The sequence below is a fragment of the Dendropsophus ebraccatus genome, chromosome 13 (assembly GCF_027789765.1).
Source record: "Dendropsophus ebraccatus isolate aDenEbr1 chromosome 13, aDenEbr1.pat, whole genome shotgun sequence".
Classification (NCBI taxonomy): domain Eukaryota; kingdom Metazoa; phylum Chordata; class Amphibia; order Anura; family Hylidae; genus Dendropsophus; species Dendropsophus ebraccatus.
In genome coordinates, this window is record NC_091466.1 from 79,377,677 (window position 1) to 79,399,084 (window position 21,408).

Below are 21,408 nucleotides of genomic sequence, written 5' to 3' on the forward strand. Positions count from 1 at the left end.
ATCTATACAGTACATGTATATACAGGACCCCCTACTCCATCTATACAGTACATGTATATACAGGGCCCCCTACTCCATCCATACAGTACATGTATATACAGGGCCCCCTACTCCATCCATACAGTACATGTATATCCAGGACCTCCTACTCCATCTATACAGTACATGTATATACAGGACACCCTACTCCATCTATACAGGACCCCCTACTCCATCTATACAGTACATGTATACAGGGCCCCCTACTCCATCTATACAGTACATGTATATACAGGACCCCCTACTCCATCTATACAGTACATGTATATACAGGACCCCCTACTCCATCTATACAGTACATGTATACAGGGCCCCCAACTCCATCTATACAGTACATATATATACAGGACCCCCTACTCCAACTATACAGTACATGTATATACAGGGCACTACAGGTATACCACCCTGTGACTGGATAACACTGCCATACCAGACCTGACCAATACCACCATACTGTGACTGGATAACACTGTCATACCAGACCTGACCAATACCGACACACTGTGACTGAATAACACTGCCATACGGGTAAATACGACCCTGCAGGTATACAGGACACTACAGGTATACAGGACCCCAAAACTATACACTACAGGTGCACGGGACCTCCACAAACTATATACTACAGGTATACAGGACCCCAAACTTTACACTACAGGTATACAGGACCCCAAACTTTACACTACAGGTATACAGGACCCCAAAAATATACACTACAGGTATACAGGACCTCCACCAACTATATACTTCAGGTATACAGAACCTCCACCAACTATATACTACAGGTATACAGGACCCCAAACTATATACTACAGGTATACAGGACCTCCACCAACTCTATACTACAGTTATACAGGACCCTCAAACTATACACTACAGTTATACAGGACCCCCGAACTATATACCACAGGTATACAAGACCTCCACCAATTATACACTACAGGTATACAGGACCCCCGAACTATATAGTTCAGGTATACTGGACCTTCACCAACTGTACACTGCAGGTATACAGGACCTCCCTCAACTATACACTACAGGTATACAGGACCCCCCAACTATACACTATAGGTATACAGCCCCCCCAACTATGCACTACAGATATGGGAGACCCCTAAAATCTATATTGTGGGTATACAGAACCCCTCCAACTATGCACTACAGTTATACACTAATTCCACTGATTAACTCAGATGAAACAATACCTTTAGCTTGGCCTCCTGGGCACCTTAGAACAAATCTAATTAAAACACTGACACTTTATACCCGGGCAGCGCCGGGTACATTTTCTAGTATATATATATATATATATATATATATATAATGTGTGTGTGTGTGTGTGTGTATGTATGTATGTATGTATGTGTGTATATATGTGTGTGTATGTATATCAGACAAAGAGAGAGGAACAGCAGCTCTGAAGCCCAGACTACTGCTGCTGTACCAGACATGCATTATATATTCAGGTGGATGGGGCGGTACACTCTCCAAGGCGGCCGTCTCTTTAGCGAGACTGTTACTGTTATTAGACTGTTGCCTTTCTATCTATGTTGTTGTTACATTGTGTCTTTTCTTCTGTTCTTCTAGGAAGCGGGGGATTGAGGTGGTGCAGGTGAGTAGCTCCCTCTCTCTCTAATCCATAGACTATTACATAGAGCCCTGGCCTCTCCTGACCTGCCTGTGGGGGCGTGTCTCTGCATTGATTGGATAGTCTCAGACACACCCCTAACTGGTACCGCCTCTTTTATGGTTTAGCCTGATATTTCCCGGAGGAATAACAGATGGACGACAGCACTTAGTTCTATTCTCTCTTCTATCATGGAGATTGGTCAGGAGAGGCCCTTCCTCCTGTGTGTACAGTGTGTGTGTGTATGTATATATATATATATATATATATATATACAGTGCCTTGTAGGTACACACACCCGTGTGTCGTATACACTGCCTAGGACTGGAAACAGTCAGCAAGCATGACACCTCCAAGCACAGTACATTACACAGGAACAGCAGAATAGTGAGTGCAGCTCTGGGGTATAATACAGGATGTAACTCAGGATCAGTAATGTATGTACACAGTGACCCCACCAGCAGAATAGTGAGTGCAGCTCTGGAGTATAATGCAGGATGTAACTCAGGATCAGTAATGTATGTACACAGTGACCCCACCAGCAGAATAGTGAGTGCAGCTCTGGAGTATAATACAGGATGTCACTCAGGATCAGTACTGGATTCATGAAGCAGGAAGCTCAGGATGCACAGCAGTACAGAACACGTAGCACTTCTGGAAGCTGTATGGACGCTGCACATGAGTTCTTTCTCTTGTTCCGGATGACTTGTTTCTTCCAGGAAAAAAAGTTATATTTGCATTTCCTTTCATAATAGTTTATCTCGCCTCCTCGTGCCGCTTTCCTATCCCAGTGCGCTAATCTTTAGTGGCAGGTCAGTGACAGCCGGACGATGCTGCAGCGATCCCTCTGTTGCCACCACCGCGCTCTGCAACTTCTCAGCTTTTTTTGGTTTCAGATTTAGATAAAAGTAAATAGTACGAAAAAAGTCTAAACATTGAGAAAGGAGCCCCCGGGACCTTCCCACAATGCACCCTGTTACACTGGACAGGCCCCATATACTGGGGTTACGGAACCTTTCGCCAGCTTCCCCTGTCCTGTTATTGGTTCCATTCACTGACAGCAAGCAGAGGGTTTAGAGGCTGACTTATAACCTCCTGTGTATTATATATGGAGGTTGTGTTCTGCTGCTCGTATCACCCGGCTCAGCAGTAACTGCACAGTATGAGGAGTCGCTTTTTATAAATGTCCTTCCATGACCCAGTTACTTTTCTGCAGCGCAGACTCCCATAGTGTCCAGGAAAGAGAGAGAGAGGATAACTTCTACAGCCGGTATAACCTGGGTATATACTGTATATAATTATATATGTACAGCTGGTATAACCTGGGAATCTCCTGTATATAATTATATATGTACAGCTGGTATAACCTGGGGATCACCTTTATATAATTATATATGTACAGCCAGGGGCGGGCTGGCCAGGGGGGCAGGGTGGCATATGCCCCCCGGGCCGGTCCCCCCACTACACCTAAGGGCCGCGGCGTCCGGATGTTGCTAGGGCCGCTCTGCCACTTTAATTCTTTCCTCAGTAAGTGCGGCCCCTGCACTCACTCTCTAGCAGTCAGCAGCGGTGACAGAACGCCGCGCTGACTCTGCCTCACACTTCACTTTGCTCATTGGTGGAGCAGGCAGCCTGTTCCATCACTGAGCAAAGAGAAGTGCACAGCCCATGGAGGAGGACGCCTGCCGGGAGAAGAGCCGCCCACCGCCCGACTGGTATCTGGGGAGGGGGCCTGGGTTGTGGGGAGCGGGTCTGGGGGGGTTACTGTATAGTACTGGGGTCTATAAGACACCAATACAATACAGTAGCCTAGGGCTGGCTGGAGCAGGGGACACTCACCTCCCTGTCTGGGCAGCCAGTGTTTCCTCCGTGATTCTGCAGTGTGATTAGCCGGGCCTGCTCCTCTCTGCTCTGGTCAGACCTAACCAGAAGAGGCCAGAACAGCAGAGAAGCACGGACCAGCTTGTGAAGTAAGTATATGGGGGGGGGGGGCATTGTGCATTGTGCTTTGTCCTATCTACAACATTTGACTCTCCAGTTATTGCATAACTACAGCTCCCATTATATCCTGGTGGCAGGACATGATAGGAGTTGTAGTTTGGCAACAGCTGAGGAGTCACTGGTTAGGAAGCAATAATTTAGGTAGAGTTTAGGTAGTGTTCTCCAACCTGTGACTGCTCAGTTAGTGAAACACTACAACTCCCATCATGCCCTTCTAGCAGGAGATAATGGGGATGGTAGTTTAGGAACAGCAGGAGGGTCACATGTTGGAGAACACCACACAAAATAAACTGTACCCCTAAATCATTACTTCCTAACAGTGGCTCCTCAGTTGTTACAAAACTACAACCCCTATCATGCCCTGCTGGCAGGATATAATGGGGGTTGTAGTTTAATAACTGCAGAAGGGTCAGATGTTGGAGAAATCACACTAAATAAACTGTACCCATAAATCATTGCTTCCTATCCAGGCGCTCCTCAAGTGTTACCAAACTACAACTATTATCATGTCCTGCTTGCATAATGGAAGTTGTAGTTTACGAACATCTGAGGAGCCACTGGTTGGGAAACAATGATTTAGGGGGCTCAGTGGTAGGTTACATTAGGGGGTCAGTGGTACGTTACATTAGGGGGTCAGTGGTACAGTACATTAGAGAGGACAGTGGTATAGTGCATTAGAGGGGTCAGTGGTACAGTACATTAGAGAGGACAGTGGTATAGTGCATTAGAGGGGTCAGTGGTACAGTACATAGAGGACAGTGGTACAGTACATTAGAGAGGACAGTGGCACAGTACATTAGAGGACAGTGGTGCAGTACATTAGAGGACAGTGGCACAGTACATTAGAGGACAGTGGTGCAGTACATTAGAGGACAGTGGCACAGTACATTAGAGGACAGTGGTGCAGTACATTAGAGGACAGTGGTACAGTGCATTAGAGGGGACAGTGGTACGGTACATTAGAGGACAGTGGTACAGTACATTAGAGGGGACAGTGGTACAGTGCATTAGAGAGGACAGTGGTACAGTATATTAGAGGATAGTTGGGGGGGCAGTGGTACAGTACATTAGATGTGACAGTGGTACAGTACATTGGGGGGGGGTCAGTGGTACAGTACATTGGGGGGGGTCAGTGGTACAGTACATTAGAGAGGACAGTGGTACAGTACATTAGAGAGGACAGTGGCACAGTACATTAGAGGACAGTGGTGCAGTACATTAGAGGACAGTGGTGCAGTACATTAGAGGGGACAGTGGTACAGTGCATTAGAGGGGACAGTGGTACGGTACATTAGAGGACAGTGGTACAGTACATTAGAGGGGACAGTGGTACAGTACATTAGAGGGGGCAGGGGTACAGTACATTAGGGGGGGTCAGTGGTACAGTACATTGGGGGGGTCAGTGGTACAGTACATTAGAGAGGACAGTGGTACAGTACATTAGGGGGGGGGTCAGTGGTACAGTACATTAGAGAGGACAGTGGTACAGTACATTAGAGGACAGTGGTACAGTACATTAGAGAGGACAGTGGTACAGTACATTAGAGGATAGTTGGGGGGGCAGTGGTACAGTACATTAGATGTGACAGTGGTACAGTACATTGGGGGGGTCAGTGGTACAGTACATTAGAGAGGACAGTGGTACAGTACATTAGGGGGGGTCAGTGGTACAGTACATTAGAGAGGACAGCGGTACAGTACATTAGGGGGGGTCAGTGGTACAGTACATTAGAGAGGACAGCGGTACAGTACATTAGAGGACAGTGTTGTGGGGGGCAGTGGTACTATTTATTATAGACAGTTCATAAGAAGCACAGTTTATCCAGGGGGACAGTAGTACAGTTCATTAGGACAAATGGGTGCTATTCACTTAGCACAAGGAGAGGGTGGGGTTAACTGCAGATGGGGACACAAAGGGGGGCCTAACTAAAGATGAGGGCAAAGACAGGGGGCACAATTACAGATGGGGAACAAATAGGGGGTCTCATTACAGATACAGGCATGAAGAAGGGACCTAACTTTAAAAAGAGGCACAGAAAAGGGAAGTGACTACAGATTGGTCTTTAAAGAAGGTCCTGTTACTGTTTAGGGGCACTATGATGGAGAGTTTGTATAAAAGTGGGTAAAGGTGCTGTAAAAGTAAGGTGCTGAAGATGTTTGTCTGGCAGATACTGCTGAGATGATTTGTGGTTGGAAGAATTATTCATGATCGAAAAGAAAAGGAAACCTGACCGACTCAGAAAACGTCATCTGTGAGTCACTGGATGTGTTTGCACTGTACTTATATGGTATACAGAGCTTGTGTACAGCTGGTATCTACCACTATTTGGTCACCGTATGGGGGAATATTGGCCCCTGTGTGGTGGAGTGTAGTACCAGTATAGTAGTAATGCTTGTGGTGTGACGGTATTAGGTAACCTTTTATAATGTAGTTACTATGTGATTGTAGTATGTGGTCATGGTATGGCGGTATTATTTGCCCCTTGTATACTGATATTATTGGTTATATAAGTATACAGGGTTTGGTCAGTAATAGTATGATGTCCATGTCCATACAAGGTATAATCCAAGCCAGAGCAGATTAAACTCTGGCCTTACATAAAAATTCTGGGGCAGCAGAGGTTGGAGGAACATAAAAAAGAATCTATACTTACCCGTCCCTGTGCCCCTGCAGTACAGGTTCACCACCTCTCTCACAGCTACTGTTATCCTGCTCCTCCCATTCCTGCATTGTCAAGTCCGGCAGGAAGTACCCGTTCGCCCCAGTGCGTGACGTTGCAGGACCAGGAGCTGCAGGAACCGGTCTGTGAGCAGTGACGCTGCACTGCGGAGGCATTGGGACAAGTAAGTATGGATTCTTTATTATGTTCCCCTCACCCCCGGCCGGCTTGGGATGTTTAGGTTCGGCCCTGGCGAATATCCGCTACTCATGGGCCACTGCTGTGTACTTGCCCCCCAGGCTAAAGTTTGCCAGCCAGCCCCTGTGTACAGCTGGTATAACCTGGGTATATACTGTATATTATATATGTACAGCTGGTATAACCTGGGTATATACTGTATATAATTAAATATGTACAGCTGGTATAACCTGGGTATCTCCTGTATATAATTATATATGTACAGCCGGTATAACCTGGGTATATACTGTATATAATTATATATGTACAGCTGGTATAACCTGGGTATATACTGTATATAATTATATATGTACAGCTGGTATAACCTGGGTATATACTGCATATAATTATATATGTACAGCTGGTATAACCTGGGGATCTCCTTTATATAATTATATATGTACAGCTGGTATAACCTGGGGATCTCCTGTATATAATTATATATGTACAGCTGGTATAACCTGGATATATACTGTATATAATTATATATATGTACAGCTGGTATAACCTGGGGATATACTGTATATAATTATATATGTACAGCTAGTATAACCTGGGTATATAATTATATATGTACAGCTGGTATAACCTAGGTATATACTGTATATAATTATATATGTACAGCTGGTATAACCTGGGTATATACTGTATATAATTATATATGTACAGCTGGTATAACCTGGGAATCTCCTGTATATAATTATATATGTACAGCTGGTATAACCTGGGGATCTCCTTTATATAATTATATATGTACAGCTTTTATAACCTGGGTATATACTGTATATAATTATATATGTACAGCTGATATAACCTGGGTATATACTGTATATAATTATATATGTACAGCTGGTATAACCTGGGTATATACTGTATATAATTATATATGTTCAGCTGGTATAACCTGGGTATATACTGTATATAATTATATATGTACAGCTGGTATAACCTGGATATATACTGTATATAATTATATATGTACAGCTGGTATAACCTGGGTATATACTGTATATAATTATATATGTTCAGCTGGTATAACCTGGGTATATACTGTATATAATTATATATATGTACAGCCGGTATAACCTGGGTATATACTGTATATAATTATATATGTACAGCTGGTATAACCTGGGGATCTCCTGTATATAATTATATAGGTACAGCTGGTATAACCTGGGGATCTCCTGTATATAATTATATAGGTACAGCTGGTATAACCTGGGGATCTCCTGTATATAATTATATAGGTACAGCTGGTATAACCTGGGGATCTCCTGTATATCATTATATATGTACAGCTGGTATAACCTGGGGATCTCCTGTATATAATTATAGATGTACAGCCGGTATAACCTGGGTATATACTGTATATAATTATATATGTGCAGCTGGTATAACCTGGGTATATACTGTATATAGTGACAAGGAGAATGCTGGGTATGACCCGATGTTATGCATGTGGTGGTATACATATAGATATAAAGATGTTCGTCCCCTTTAATGATTGGCTATGTTTAGTATTCACGTCCCCTGGTGTTGTTTCCTCTGGGATGATATATATATATGACGTATATTCTTGGGGGGGGGGCAGTATTTGGCTTCTCCTCTCACATCTGCAGCTCTGCCGTTCTCCATAGCTGGGATTATAGGGACACTTGTCCTCGAGATGTATCTTTCTTAATTGATATATGGGATATGGCAGTATTGTACCTGATACACTCCCGCAGGTCACTATCCGCCTGTTACCGCTCATTGGACATGTTAGGCTCCTTTATACCGATTTATCTGTCAGATTATTGAAGCCAAAGCCAGGAATGGATTAGGGAAGAGGAGAAACCTCAGTCTTTCTTTTATGACCTCAGATATATCTGTCTGTGTAAAGGGACCCGTAGATTAGGCCGGATATAAAGTGCCCATATTCCGGGTCCCCTGGGGTCTGCACTCACCACCCTGGGGGGCTTCTCTACACATGGGACATTGGTACAATGTATAGTTGTGGATGATCTCCATAATAATTCCTCAAGATAATTCTCGGTTATTATAAGTTCTGACCTGACCTGACCTGATAACCCGGCTGCCGTGAGCCGTATAATACATGACCGTGGGATCTATAACATAGGCCATAGTGCTACTCTCCTACCCTGTGATGATATTAGTAGAGTCTGCCGGCCGGGCCTGGGGCTTCCCATCACAACCAAGGACAAATCTATAACAGACTATTGATCCTAGAGGTGGCTGGGGATGCTCCATAATGCTGTGTCATTTCTGGGATTGTACTGCACATAGATTACTGATCCATTAACTCCAATATATCAGGAGATCCCATGAGATGACATGTAGCCTGCTACATCTGTATATACATTACTGATCCTGTATTATACTCCAGGGCTGCACTCACTATTCTGCTGGTGGGGTCACTGTGTACATACATTAGATTACTGATCCTGAGTTACATCTTGTATTATACTCCAGAGCTGCACTCACTATTCTGCTGGTGGGGTCACTGTGTACATACATTAGATTACTGATCCTGAGTTACATCCTGTATTATACTCCAGAGCTGCACTCACTATTCTGCTGGTGGGGTCACTGTGTACATACATTACATAACTGATCCTGAGTTACATCCTGTATTATACCCCCAGAGCTGCACTCACTATTCTGCTGGTGGGGTCACTGTGTACATACATTACATAACTGATCCTGAGTTACATCTTGTATTATACCCCAGAGCTGCACTCACTATTCTGTGTACATACATTACATTACTGATCCTGAGTTATATCCTATATTATACCCCAGAGCTGCACTCACTATTCTGTGTACATACATTACATTACTGATCCTGAGTTACATCCTGTATTATACTCCAGAGCTGCACTCACTATTCTGCTGGTGAGGTCACTGTGTACATCCATTACTGATCCTGAGTTACATCCTGTAATTCTTTTTATTAGAAAAATATAAAACTTAACAAGTATAACAACATAAACGCGGCTCCATCAGCCATAACAAAAACAAATACAAAGCTTTCTGCTTATAACAAAAACAACAAATCAATAAATTTCGAAATAATCATATTTTCTATAAGGAAATCATCCCTCACACCTGCCTCACCCGGCCAGTCCAGCTTCATAATAAAACACTACCCCCCCAACTTACCCTTACTACTACTATTACTACCCCCACCACCGCTACTACCTACCCCACACTCACACCTCACAGCACACAGAAATAATATAGTATAGACACTCTGTCTAGACCAAACCAAAAATCTATGCTCTGAGCCATTCTCGGCTGTAATTTAACGCAGTCCCAATCTGGACTTTTTTTTTTTTTCTTTTTTTCTTTTTCTTTTTTTTTTTTCTTTTTTCTTCTTTCATTATAAACACACGCGCGCACACACACACACCTTACCCTGCAAACCCAACACACAAAGCCCCCCCCCACACTCACACCAGCGTAATTCACCCACCAAGCTCCACAAGCCCCCCCCCCCCCTTTTCAGATACATAACTCCCGTCCAACCACCACACACACGCTATACAACTTTAACAGTTGTAGAAATATCCCAATACCAACTTAAGAATATGAGGTCCGGCTGCCTTATAAGACACAAATAAATAAATAATAATAATAATAATGCAAAAAAAATAATAATATAATAAAAATAATAATACAAATCATAAAATTACATCAACCATATTCTAAATATAAGCCCCACTTCCCACACCCCAAATCTGGACATGAGTCTGGGTCCATCAGTTCAGTTCTTGTCTCTCAGTGACCCATGCCAGAACTCCAAGTACCCATCCAGGGAAAAACAACCCCCCCCCCCTCCCCATCACCCCACCCAACCTATCCTATACCCCAGAACTTAAACAATAACTATAATTGTCCATAAGGCTTATCCAGCCCTCAACTTACCAAACTACCTAAAAATAAAATATGCACCATAACAATATCCCGTAACACCAACACATTATGACATAACAGCAAGGCTCAAGTTCGGTAGCCTGTAAGCCCTTTACTGTTTATTACTTGATAGAAAACAAAAAGCTAACGTGTCATGCACAGCCCCCCACCGGGATCGGAGGATGGCAGACCGGGTACCATAATAATTTATAACCTATCCCTTACTATTCACCCTACCCTCTCCCTAATACTATCCCTAAATATTAATCTAACCTTCACACTCTCCCTACCTCTGTCCCTACCTACTCTGTCCCTAACTAGAATTATGGTCCCTTACCCAGTGGGCTCAGTACCTAGGGCACAGCGAAGGAAAAACCTCTCCACAGGAGAGAAGCCCTACTTGTACCCAGCCTGCCATACTCCAAAGACCTGATCTTCCCAAGGTCACCAGTGATGTTCCTACAGAACTCCACCTCGGAGAGGACTCTACGCTGTGTAGATACTAGACACCGTGCGTTCCACGTGTGGTACCTAACCACTAAGCTGACTAGAAATAACGTGCAGCGATCTCGGCCACCCAGGTTCCTGAATACTCCATAAGCCCACTCCGGATAGGTGAGACTGACTAACTGACTCCAACCTATGGAGGCGCCCACCCTGGTGTAAACCCCTATATTGAAGGGACAATGAAGCAGGAAATGATCCATGCTTTCCAGCGCATTTCCACACTCCTCTCAGGGACACCCCCGATCATCGGAGCTCGTGCACTTCAAATTCTCCCTTACATATAGCTTCCCCTGGAAGCAGCGCCAGGCCAAGTCCCAAAACTTCTGGGGGATCCTCTTTGAGTTCAGTAGACTTAACCCAACCCTCAGATCCCGACCTGGGCAGTCCCTGAGCACCAGGGGCTAATGGAAATGGGTCAACAGAACCCTTTGGTCAAGGAATTTCCTCGACTGAGTTCTGATCTCCCACATTCCCAGACCCCACCGACGTATCATCTTCAGAGTCGGGGTAGCGTAAGCCGGGAGATATCCATGGGGTGTACGAAGGTCCTTCACTCGCCCTCCTGTCTCCCATTCCTGGAAGAAAGGCCGAAACCATTCCCTGCAGGAGAGTACCCACGGAGGAGCCCTCTCTTTCCAGAGGTTTGCGATGTTAGCTTTCAAGAAGGTGTTCACTAAGAACACCACAGCGTTCACCATAGACAAACCCCCAAGTCTCCTCGTGCGGTACGTAACCTTTCTCTTGACCAGGTTCAGCCTATTCCCCCATAACAGCTGGAAGAACAGGCTGTAGATCCTAGTATAGGAAGCCTCTGGCAAGATACATACACTGCCCAGGTAGATAAACAAAGGGAGCAGGTACGATTTGATCAGGTGTACCTGTACCCTTTTTCTGAGAGTCAAAGACCAACCCTTCCACTGGTCCACCTTCTGAGCGGCATTCTGGAGCCTACCATCCCAGTTTTTAGTCGGGTAATCACCCTGGCCGAATGTATTGCCTAGGATTTTTGCCGAGTCTTGGGGCTCTGGAAGGGTGTCCGGGAGATCAAACTCGGGATCTCCCCCTCCCAGCCAGAGACTTTCGCACTTATCCTGGCTGATGCTGGACCCAGATGCCTCTGAGTAGCGGTCCACCTCCGACATCACCATATCGACCTCCTCTCTCGAGGACACGAAGACAGTGACATCATCAGCGTACGCTACCACTCTCAGGGTGGCTTCCGACTCCTCCAGGCTCATCCCGACCCCTGCCAACGGTCCACAACCAACCCTCCTAAGGAAAGGGTCGATCGCGAACACATACAACAGTGGGCTCAAAGGACAGCCCTGACGAACACCAGACCCAACCTCAAAAGAGCGGCCAGACCAACCGTTCACCAGCGGGAAACTCTCTGCCCCTGCATACAAGATCTTAAGCCAATTAACAAAGGTATCTGGTAGGCCATATCTCAGAAGGACGGACCAGAGGTACTCATGGTTCACCCGATCAAATGCTTTGGCCTGATGCAGGGACAGCAAGTACCCCTTCCAAAGACCTGCACTACTCCGCTCCACTGCCTTCCTGACACTAAGGACAGCACTTAAGGTGCTTCGGCCTGGAACAGAGCAGTGCTGAGCCTCCGAAAGGAGCCGGGGTGCAAACTTCACCAGCCGATTAAACAGTATCTTGGCCAGAATCTTCCTGTCCGCATTGAGAAGAGCTATGGGCCTCCAATTCTCAATGCTGCTCGAATCTTTACCCTTTGACAGAAGAATCAGGGCTGACCTCCTCATTGACCTCGGCAGAGTGCCCGAGGAAAGACACTCATTGAAGACCTCGGTCAAGAGGGGAACCAAGAGGTCCCTGAAGGTCTTATACCACTCAGATGTTAAGCCATCTGGACCTGGCGACTTCTTCAGGGCAAGCCCTTCAATCACCAGTCTAACTTCCTCTTCCCTGATCTCTTCTGCCAAAACATCAAGAGAGGGGTCTACCCCTGGCTCAGGAATGGTTTCAGCCAGGAAACCCGACATCACGTCTCGATCTAGATCCTTCCTCCCCAAGAGGTGTGAGTAAAAGGATCTGACGACCTCCAGGATCCCTGATCTGGACCGGTTCAGAGATCCCGTACTATCAACCAGTCCAGTCACGATCTTACTATTCACTGACATCTTACAGTTTCTGTAGGGGTCGGGCGAGCGGTACCTCCCGAAATCCCTCTCAAAAACTAAAGATGCGTGCCTATCATACTGACACCTCATGAGCAAGGCTTTCACTCTGGAGATCTCCTCTCTACTACCTCCAGTCGAGACGAGATGCTCGAGTTTCCTCCTCAGGCCCTGATACACACGATACCTATTCAGGGACCTGAGGCTCGAGAGCTGGCAGAAGAACCTCGCAACCCGCTTCTTGAATATCTCCCACCATTCTGACTTACTACTACATAGGCCCAGCAGAGGTACCTGACTCTGAAGAAAATCCTCAAAGGACTGTCTTACCTCTGCTTCTTCCAGGAGGGACGAATTCAGCCTCCAGTAGCCTCTACCCATCCGGGGGGTCTCTGAAACATTCAGGGAAAACAAAATTAAACAGTGGTCGGAGAACTCCACCTCAACCACGGACACTGCGGAAGAGACTGCTTCCTCCTTTAAATAAAACCTGTCTAATCTAGACCTGCAGCTACCTCGATGATAGGTGAAACCCGCGTGGCCTGAGGGGGTCCGGATGTGGGCATCCTCTAGGCGAGCTTCCCTAACTATACTAATCAGGGCCATGCTATCATAAGCCAGCTTGTCTTTGGCGCCCCTCCTGTCCTGAGACCTCGTGATAGTATTGAAGTCTCCACCAAAGATCACCTGCCGACTCGTAAAAAGAAAGGGCTTAATCCTCATAAAAAGGCTTTTACGGTCCCACTTAGTCTGTGGGGCATAGATGTTAATGAGCCGGAGCTCTTGCCCCTTCATGAGGACATCCAAGATCAGGCACCTCCCCATTTCTAACTCAATAACCCGTCTGCATTCTACAGGAGCGGTAAAAAGGACCGCCACCCCACTATACGGCTCAGCCGCAAGAGACCAGTGTGAAGGCCCATGCCTCCACTCTCGCTTGGCTTTTACTAGCAAGGCTTGATTTGTCAACCTGGTCTCCTGCAAAAACAAAATGTCGGCGTTAATACGACCGAGAAAATCAAAGGCTGCAAATCTAGCTGTATCCGACTTAATGCTGGCACAGTTAATGGATGCCAGAGTCAATGGGGTGAGTGCCACCATCCTGAGTGATTGAGTTAAACAGCCTTACTTATTTACTTTTTCCCTTTCTTCTTACCCCCCTCCCCATCAGAGGATGACCCTTTAGACTTTTCTTTATTCCTTTTCAAGGATGTAGACAAATCCATTCATGGATCCTCATCTCCAGACCCTGGGGCCACCTGACCTCCTGAGGAAACTGCCTCTGAAGGAGCAGGCTCGGCGCTCCCTGGAAGCTCCTCCAACTCCATACCCCCTTCTCCAAAGGTCTGGTACCTATTGGATAGAACGATCAGAGGGGGGTTAGTCGGGTCTTCCTTAGACACATGGCCCGTAACACCAGAGGAGGATTTAGACGAAGCACCAGACTTTCCTTGACCCTGCCTCCTTTTGCCACACTTAGGTCTTTCATCTTGCCCTTTCCCACCATCCTCATCCAAACTTTTATATTGGGAGGAACTTGAGGAAATGGCCCTCTTGGCTTCTTCCTTACGAAGTTTCCTCATCTCTTCGCCTAACTCGGTATCCCCCAGAGCCTCAGCTGTTCTCTCTGAGCCAGCGCCAGGAGCAGGACCACTGACTACTCCTGGCATCAGGGAACTTCCAAGGTCCCTGCTCCTTCTGCGCTTCTCCTCTCGTTTGAGCTTAGAGGGGCTCTTGTTCTTCACCTTCTTCACTGGCCCTGGTGCCCCTTCTCCTTTGCTGGTTCCCTCCCCAGGTGAGGCAATCTCAAGGCTCTCCCCATCCTGAGCGGCCACAGCATTGGAAAATGAGCGGGGACACCGGCTAAACGGGTGACCAAGGTCACCACACAGGTTACAGCGAATCCGGCCACAGCTGGCAGCCAGATGACCCTCCGCACCGCACAATGCACAAATCAGTTTAGTACAATTTGCGCTAAAGTGGGTGGGATCACCACACCTGTGGCACAGCTTCGGCTGTTCCTGGTAAAAGACTTGGATTCTGTCGCGACCCAAGAAGGCAGCCGATGGTATGTGTGTGACAGTGTTCCCTGAACGTCGGAGACGGACGGAAAACGTCCAGGCCCCAGACCAAATGCCATGCTCATCCAAATTTTTCTTGGGGACATCCGTCACTTCCCCAAACCTGCCTAGCCAGGTCATGATGTCATAACAAGAAAGTGACTCGTTAAGTGTCAGAACGGTCACCTTCTTGACAGAACTCTGACGGGATACCGCCTTTACAGCGAAATCCCGCCACACAGGCTCATCCTTCACCAGCTCGTGGTTGGACCAGAAGAGCTCAAGTCCCTCTGGCTTCACAAAGCTGATGTCGAATTCAGAGGTACCGTAGGGGTGAATCAGGGCAAAGATGTCATTTGCCCTGAATCTCATCTGGAAGAGAAGCTCCACCACCTTTGCCCTGGATGGGCACGCATCACTGCCTCTCCATACCAGACGGACCACATTCCTACGGCCCACCTCCTGCCCATTTGTAGGGAGGGACCAGGTTACCTCCCCATTTTGCTCTCGGAAAGCCCCAAGCCCATGTCTTTCTATATAGAAGGACAGGTCGACCTCCCGCCCCTCTACTTGGAGCGTTCTATCCCCTTTACGCAAAGCCTCCAGGAGGCGTCGTTGTAAGTTACCTTCCCCAGGGTTTAGAGATGAGGATCCCCTAGGACCCCCAGCAGTGACATTTGCATAGCTCCTAGAAGGAGCGGCCACCGCTGGGGGGGGCAGCCGGACCACCCCCACTCCCCACAGAAACATTAGCAGAAATAACATTTACATTTGCAGAATCAGAACCATTAGTGGACACAACATTAGAAGTCATATCCCCTTGCCTAGCTATACTGGACTGACCCGGGTGTAATCTGGCTGGCTTTAGTATGTTTCTGCTGCTGCTGGCTGTCACGCTGGCATCCCTGGCATCCTTGGGCTCATGGGACTTTGCAGGAGTCCCCCCTTTGAGAATTTGGGAGGAAGCTACTTTGCCACTGTGTTTGCCCTCAGCCTCAGCCAATACCCCTGCTTCAATTTCTTTAACAGCCAGCAGCATTGCTAGGTTGGTATCATCCGCACTCTTGTCAAGTCCCTGCTCCTGCTGTACCAGTCCGGTAGCTGCCGAGGTATTTTCTTGTGAAACGCCAACAGTTTTTACTTTTTCTTTAGCTTCGCCATCCAACAGCTCCACCGCAGCGCTGCAACTGAGCGAGGACAGGCACCGCGAATGAAGCTGCCGAGAGCGTCGCACCAGACGCCTGGACACTCCGCCTGCCGAGGAGCGTCCCACAGAGCCAGACCCGCTATGGGAGCCGCCCGCTCCTTTGTCTCCACTGCTGCCCGGCCGCCCGAGCTCCGTACCAGCCCTTGGTGCCTGGGCACTCCCCCCCCCCTCACCTGCAGAAGAGTGCCGTACACCACCAAAGCCCCCTGGTTGGAGGCATGCCACCTTGTCCACAACCTTGTCCAGCCCCTCGGCCGCCCCTGTACTTGCACCCGCCTCACTACCTTGACAAGTGGGGCTGGCGCTCTCCGCCATCTTTACTGTTTTCTTCCCAGTGTTCTGGCCCCGCTCCACATTTGTAGAAGCAGGGACGGGCAGATCACCGGGGGCTGCTCCCTGAACTGACTTTGCAGTCGGCTCAGAGGGAACAAAAGGGACATAAACAAGATTTAGTTGCTGTGATGGTTTTTTTTGGTCATTTCTTCTTAGCAACTTTATTTTCACCCAAGTCCTCTCCAAAACTGAAATTATCCAGGTGCACTGGGGACTCCATGCTGACAATTTGGGCCATCAGCGCACCTCCGCCATCCTCCTCCTCACCAGCACTTTCATCGGATGATGGTAGCGCCACCTGTGCTGCAGGAATGCTGGATTGGGACATGTTCACACTCTGCACACTCTGTATTGGCTGTGATTCAGCTTCCCCACTTGCTGCCACAGAGACCTCAGCTGATTCAGCTTCCATGTCATGCTGGTCATCATCATCATCATCACTGCTCTCTTCATCCGCTGAGCAATCACTCTCATCCTCCTCTTTTTTGGGGGACTTCATTTTAGCAAATCTGTCCTCATTGAGTAGTTTTTCCCAGAAGACATCGCTGCCATCCAGGATGGTCATCCTCTGCAGCTCCAGCTCTCTCACCTCCTCCTGCAGAGACTTCACCTTAGCTGTGAGTCCAGGCTTCTGTTTCTTTGGGGCTGAGCTGGCTCTGTGTTTTGCAAACTTCAGGTCGTCTCTTAGGGTATAAACCCACACACCGTATAAGCAGCGTATTTACTGCTGCGATACGCAGCAAATACGCAGCAGATTAGATCTAAATAACTGAACACAGCATCAAATCTGCATCAACAAATCTGCTGCGTATTTGCTGCGTATTTGTTGCGTATCTGCTGTGTATACGGTGTGTGGGTTTGTACCCTTAAACCCTTTAGCTTTTTTCCTAGCTGCTCATACTCAGTGAGCTTTGCAGCTATCCTAGAGCCATAGGTGGCTGCAGACTCCCTGGGCCCCCTGAGACCCCACTGCTCCACCACCTGACTCTCCTGGGAGCCCCTCCGTGCAGCTGCACCTGCACCCCTTCTTGCGCTCACCTTGCTTGCAGGCTTTGTATCAACATCAGAAACCTTGCAGCTTCCACCCGTCGCTGGAAGGGCTGGGTCCACATTGCTGCGAACCCTACTGGATCTTCTTACCCCTCTAGCCGGAGCGCTGGCCGGTAGCTTACGCTCTACACCCCCCGTCGGCCTTGACCGGGAGGTGGAGGTCAGGGGATCCATGCTGAAAACTCTCCCAGGAAGCTGCCACCTTCCTGGGGAAGCAGGTGGTGAATCAGCCTCTCTCCTCCTGGAAGTCTGGATGTGTGGAGCTCAGGAGCAAACACAGACACACCCAGTAACCACACCCTCCAGAGCTGCACTCACTATTCTGCTGGTGGGGTCACTGTGTACATACAATGATGGAGCCCCTGTATACATTTCCCCTCCCGCTCTGTATATCTGTACTGCCCCCTGCTCTGGTGATCTCCTTGTGCTGGTGTCTTGGGGAAGTATTTGGGGTGCGCACTCACTATTATAGTACATGTTCCGGGGCTCGCTCTTTGCGGTTCCTGTAATTTAAGCACTTTATAGATGAGCCGGGATGGGATTTTCACGTTTTTCGTTGCCAGGAAACTGCTGTTTTCTTGAAACATGGGAGTTGGTTTATTTTCACATGAAATATTAATGGCTGAAGCTACAAGCCAGAGCCCCAGGAAAACGTGAGACGCTTCAAACGCCGAGCCAGAAAAAGCACAGATGTCAGGAACCCATCACACTGAAAAACTTGGCGCGCTGAGATTCCCAAAGACCTGTTTATTTTTGTGCCAGAATCCAAAAAAACCCTCAAGCGGCTGTATGGAGGGAAAAGCTTCTCTGTTTGTGTCACATATAAATGATCTGTAATCGGTTCCCATAAACGTGACTAATTACACAAGGAAAGTGCCGTCTCCTCCAGCACCCCACCCCCATCCAGACGTTATACCGTATCAGTCACTAAGCAATAGAGCCCCAGGAGAGACGCCCTCCCTCTAAGGAGAGGCCTCCCAATAGTCCACAACCAAGTAATCTGTACAGATGTTTGGACCCAAAAAGTACAAAGTAATAAATAGTGGACGGACATCTCCTAAAGGGCGACCTGTTGAATACCAAGACACCGAGGAAAGTTGTTGTTGTTTGTTTTTTTTAGTTGTTACCTTGAGTTTAAAAAGTTACATTAAGTTTCAGGCTACAATGTCCTTTGTTAATTTTTCCGATCTGCAGCTGACAACCTGCTCCTAGTCTCTGACCCTTAGATGTGTAGTTTACAACCTGCTCCTAGTCTCTGACCCTTAGATGTGTAGTTTATAACCTGCTCCTAGTCTCTGATCCCTTGATGGGTAGTTTATAACCTGCTCCTAGTCTCTGACCCTTAGATGGGTAGTTTACAACCTGCTCCTAGTCTCTGACCCTTAGATGTGTAGTTTACAACCTGCTCCTAGTCTCTGACCCTTAGATGTGTAGTTTACAACCTGCTCCTAGTCTCTGACCCTTAGATGGGTAGTTTACAACCTGCTCCTAGTCACTGACCCTTAGATGGGTAGTTTATAACCTGCTCCTAGTCTCTGACCCTTAGATGGGTAGTTTATAACCTGCTCCTAGTCTCTGACCCCTTGGTGTGTAGTTTATAACCTGCTCCTAGTCTCTGACCCTTAGATGTGTAGTTTACAACCTGCTCCTAGTCTCTGACCCTTAGATGGGTAGTTTACAACCTGCTCCTAGTCACTGACCCTTAGATGGGTAGTTTATAACCTGCTCCTAGTCTCTGACCCTTAGATGGGTAGTTTATAACCTGCTCCTAGTCTCTGACCCCTTGGTGTGTAGTTTATAACCTGCTCCTAGTCTCTGACCCTTAGATGTGTAGTTTACAACCTGCTCCTAGTCTCTGACCCTTAGATGGGTAGTTTATAACCTGCTCCTAGTCTCTGATCCCTTGATGGGTAGTTTATAACCTGCTCCTAGTCTCTGATCCCTTGATGGGTAGTTTATAACCTGCTCCTAGTCTCTGACCCTTAGATCGGTAGTTTATAACCTGCTCCTAGTCTTTGACCCCTAGATGTGTAGTTTATAACCTGCTCCTAGTCTCTGACCCTTAGATGTGTAGTTTACAACCTGCTCCTAGTCTCTGATCCCTAGATGTGTAGTTTATAACCTGCTCCTAGTCTCTGATCCCTTGATGGGTAGTTTATAACCTGCTCCTAGTCTCTGATCCCTTGATGGGTAGTTTATAACCTGCTCCTAGTCTCTGATCCCTTGATGGGTAGTTTATAACCTGCTCCTAGTCTCGGACACCTTGATGTGTAGTTTACAACCTGCTCCTAGTCTCTGATCCCTTGATGGGTAGTTTATAACCTGCTCCTAGTCTCTGACCCTTAGATGGGTAGTTTATAACCTGCTCCTAGTCTCTGACCCTTAGATGGGTAGTTTATAACCTGCTCCTAGTCTCTGACCCTTAGATGGGTAGTTTACAACCTGCTCCTAGTCTCTGATCCCTTGATGGGTAGTTTACAACCTGCTCCTAGTCTCGGACACCTTGATGTGTAGTTTACAACCTGCTCCTAGTCTCTGATCCCTTGATGGGTAGTTTATAACCTGCTCCTAGTCTCTGACCCCTTGATGGATAGTTTATAACCTGCTCCTAGTCTCTGACCCCTTGGTGTGTAGTTTACAACCTGCTCCTAGTCTCTGACCCTTAGATGGGTAGTTTATAACCTGCTCCTAGTCTATGACCCCTAGATGTGTAGTTTATAACCTGCTCCTAGTCTCTGATCCCTTGATGGGTAGTTTATAACCTGCTCCTAGTCTCTGATCCCTTGATGGATAGTTTATAACCTGCTCCTAGTCTCTGACCCCTTGGTGTGTAGTTTACAACCTGCTCCTAGTCTCTGACCCTTAGATGGGTAGTTTATAACCTGCTCCTAGTCTATGACCCCTAGATGTGTAGTTTATAACCTGCTCCTAGTCTCGGACACCTTGATGTGTAGTTTATAACCTGCTCCTAGTCTCGGACCTTTAGATGGGTAGTTTATAACCTGCTCCTAGTCTTTGACCCCTTGATGGGTAGTTTATAACCTGCTCCTAGTCTCTGACCCCTTGGTGTGTAGTTTACAACCTGCTCCTAGTCTCGGACACCTCGATGTGTAGTTTATAACCTGCTCCTAGTCTCTGATCCCTTGATGGGTAGTTTATAACCTGCTCCTAGTCTCTGATCCCTAGATGTGTAGTTTATAACCTGCTCCTAGTCTCTGATCCCTAGATGTGTAGTTTATAACCTGCTCATAGTCTCTGATCCCTTGATGGGTAGTTTATAACCTGCTCCTAGTCTCTGATCCCTAGATGTGTAGTTTATAACCTGCTCCTAGTCTCTGATCCCTTGATGTGTAGTTTATAACCTGCTCCTAGTCTCTGATCCCTTACTGTAATATAGACAATAGAGGAGGAAACGGGTGCTCCCCTTCCTCCTGACACCTACACACAGCCTGTGGGGCTCATTCTTGTATGCGTGCTCCTCTTCCTCTGGACACCTGTACACACAGCCTGTGGGGCTCATTCTTCTATGCCTGCTCCTCTTCCTCCTGACACCTGTACACACAGCCTGTGGGGCTCATTCTTCTATGCCTGCTCCTCTTCCTCCTGACACCTACACACGGCC

General features: G+C 47.2%; 1 protein-coding gene across 2 annotated transcripts in view; it reads left to right on the forward strand.

The window, feature by feature from the left end:
• ITPK1 (inositol-tetrakisphosphate 1-kinase) overlaps window positions 1-21,408 on the forward strand; it is a 107,537-nt gene that overhangs the window by 21,720 nt on the left and 64,409 nt on the right. For both annotated transcript variants that reach the window (XM_069950075.1, XM_069950077.1), the window contains one exon: window positions 1,627-1,651. In XM_069950075.1, the coding sequence (XP_069806176.1) occupies window positions 1,627-1,651 (25 nt within the window). The remainder of the gene's footprint in view (window positions 1-1,626; window positions 1,652-21,408) is intronic.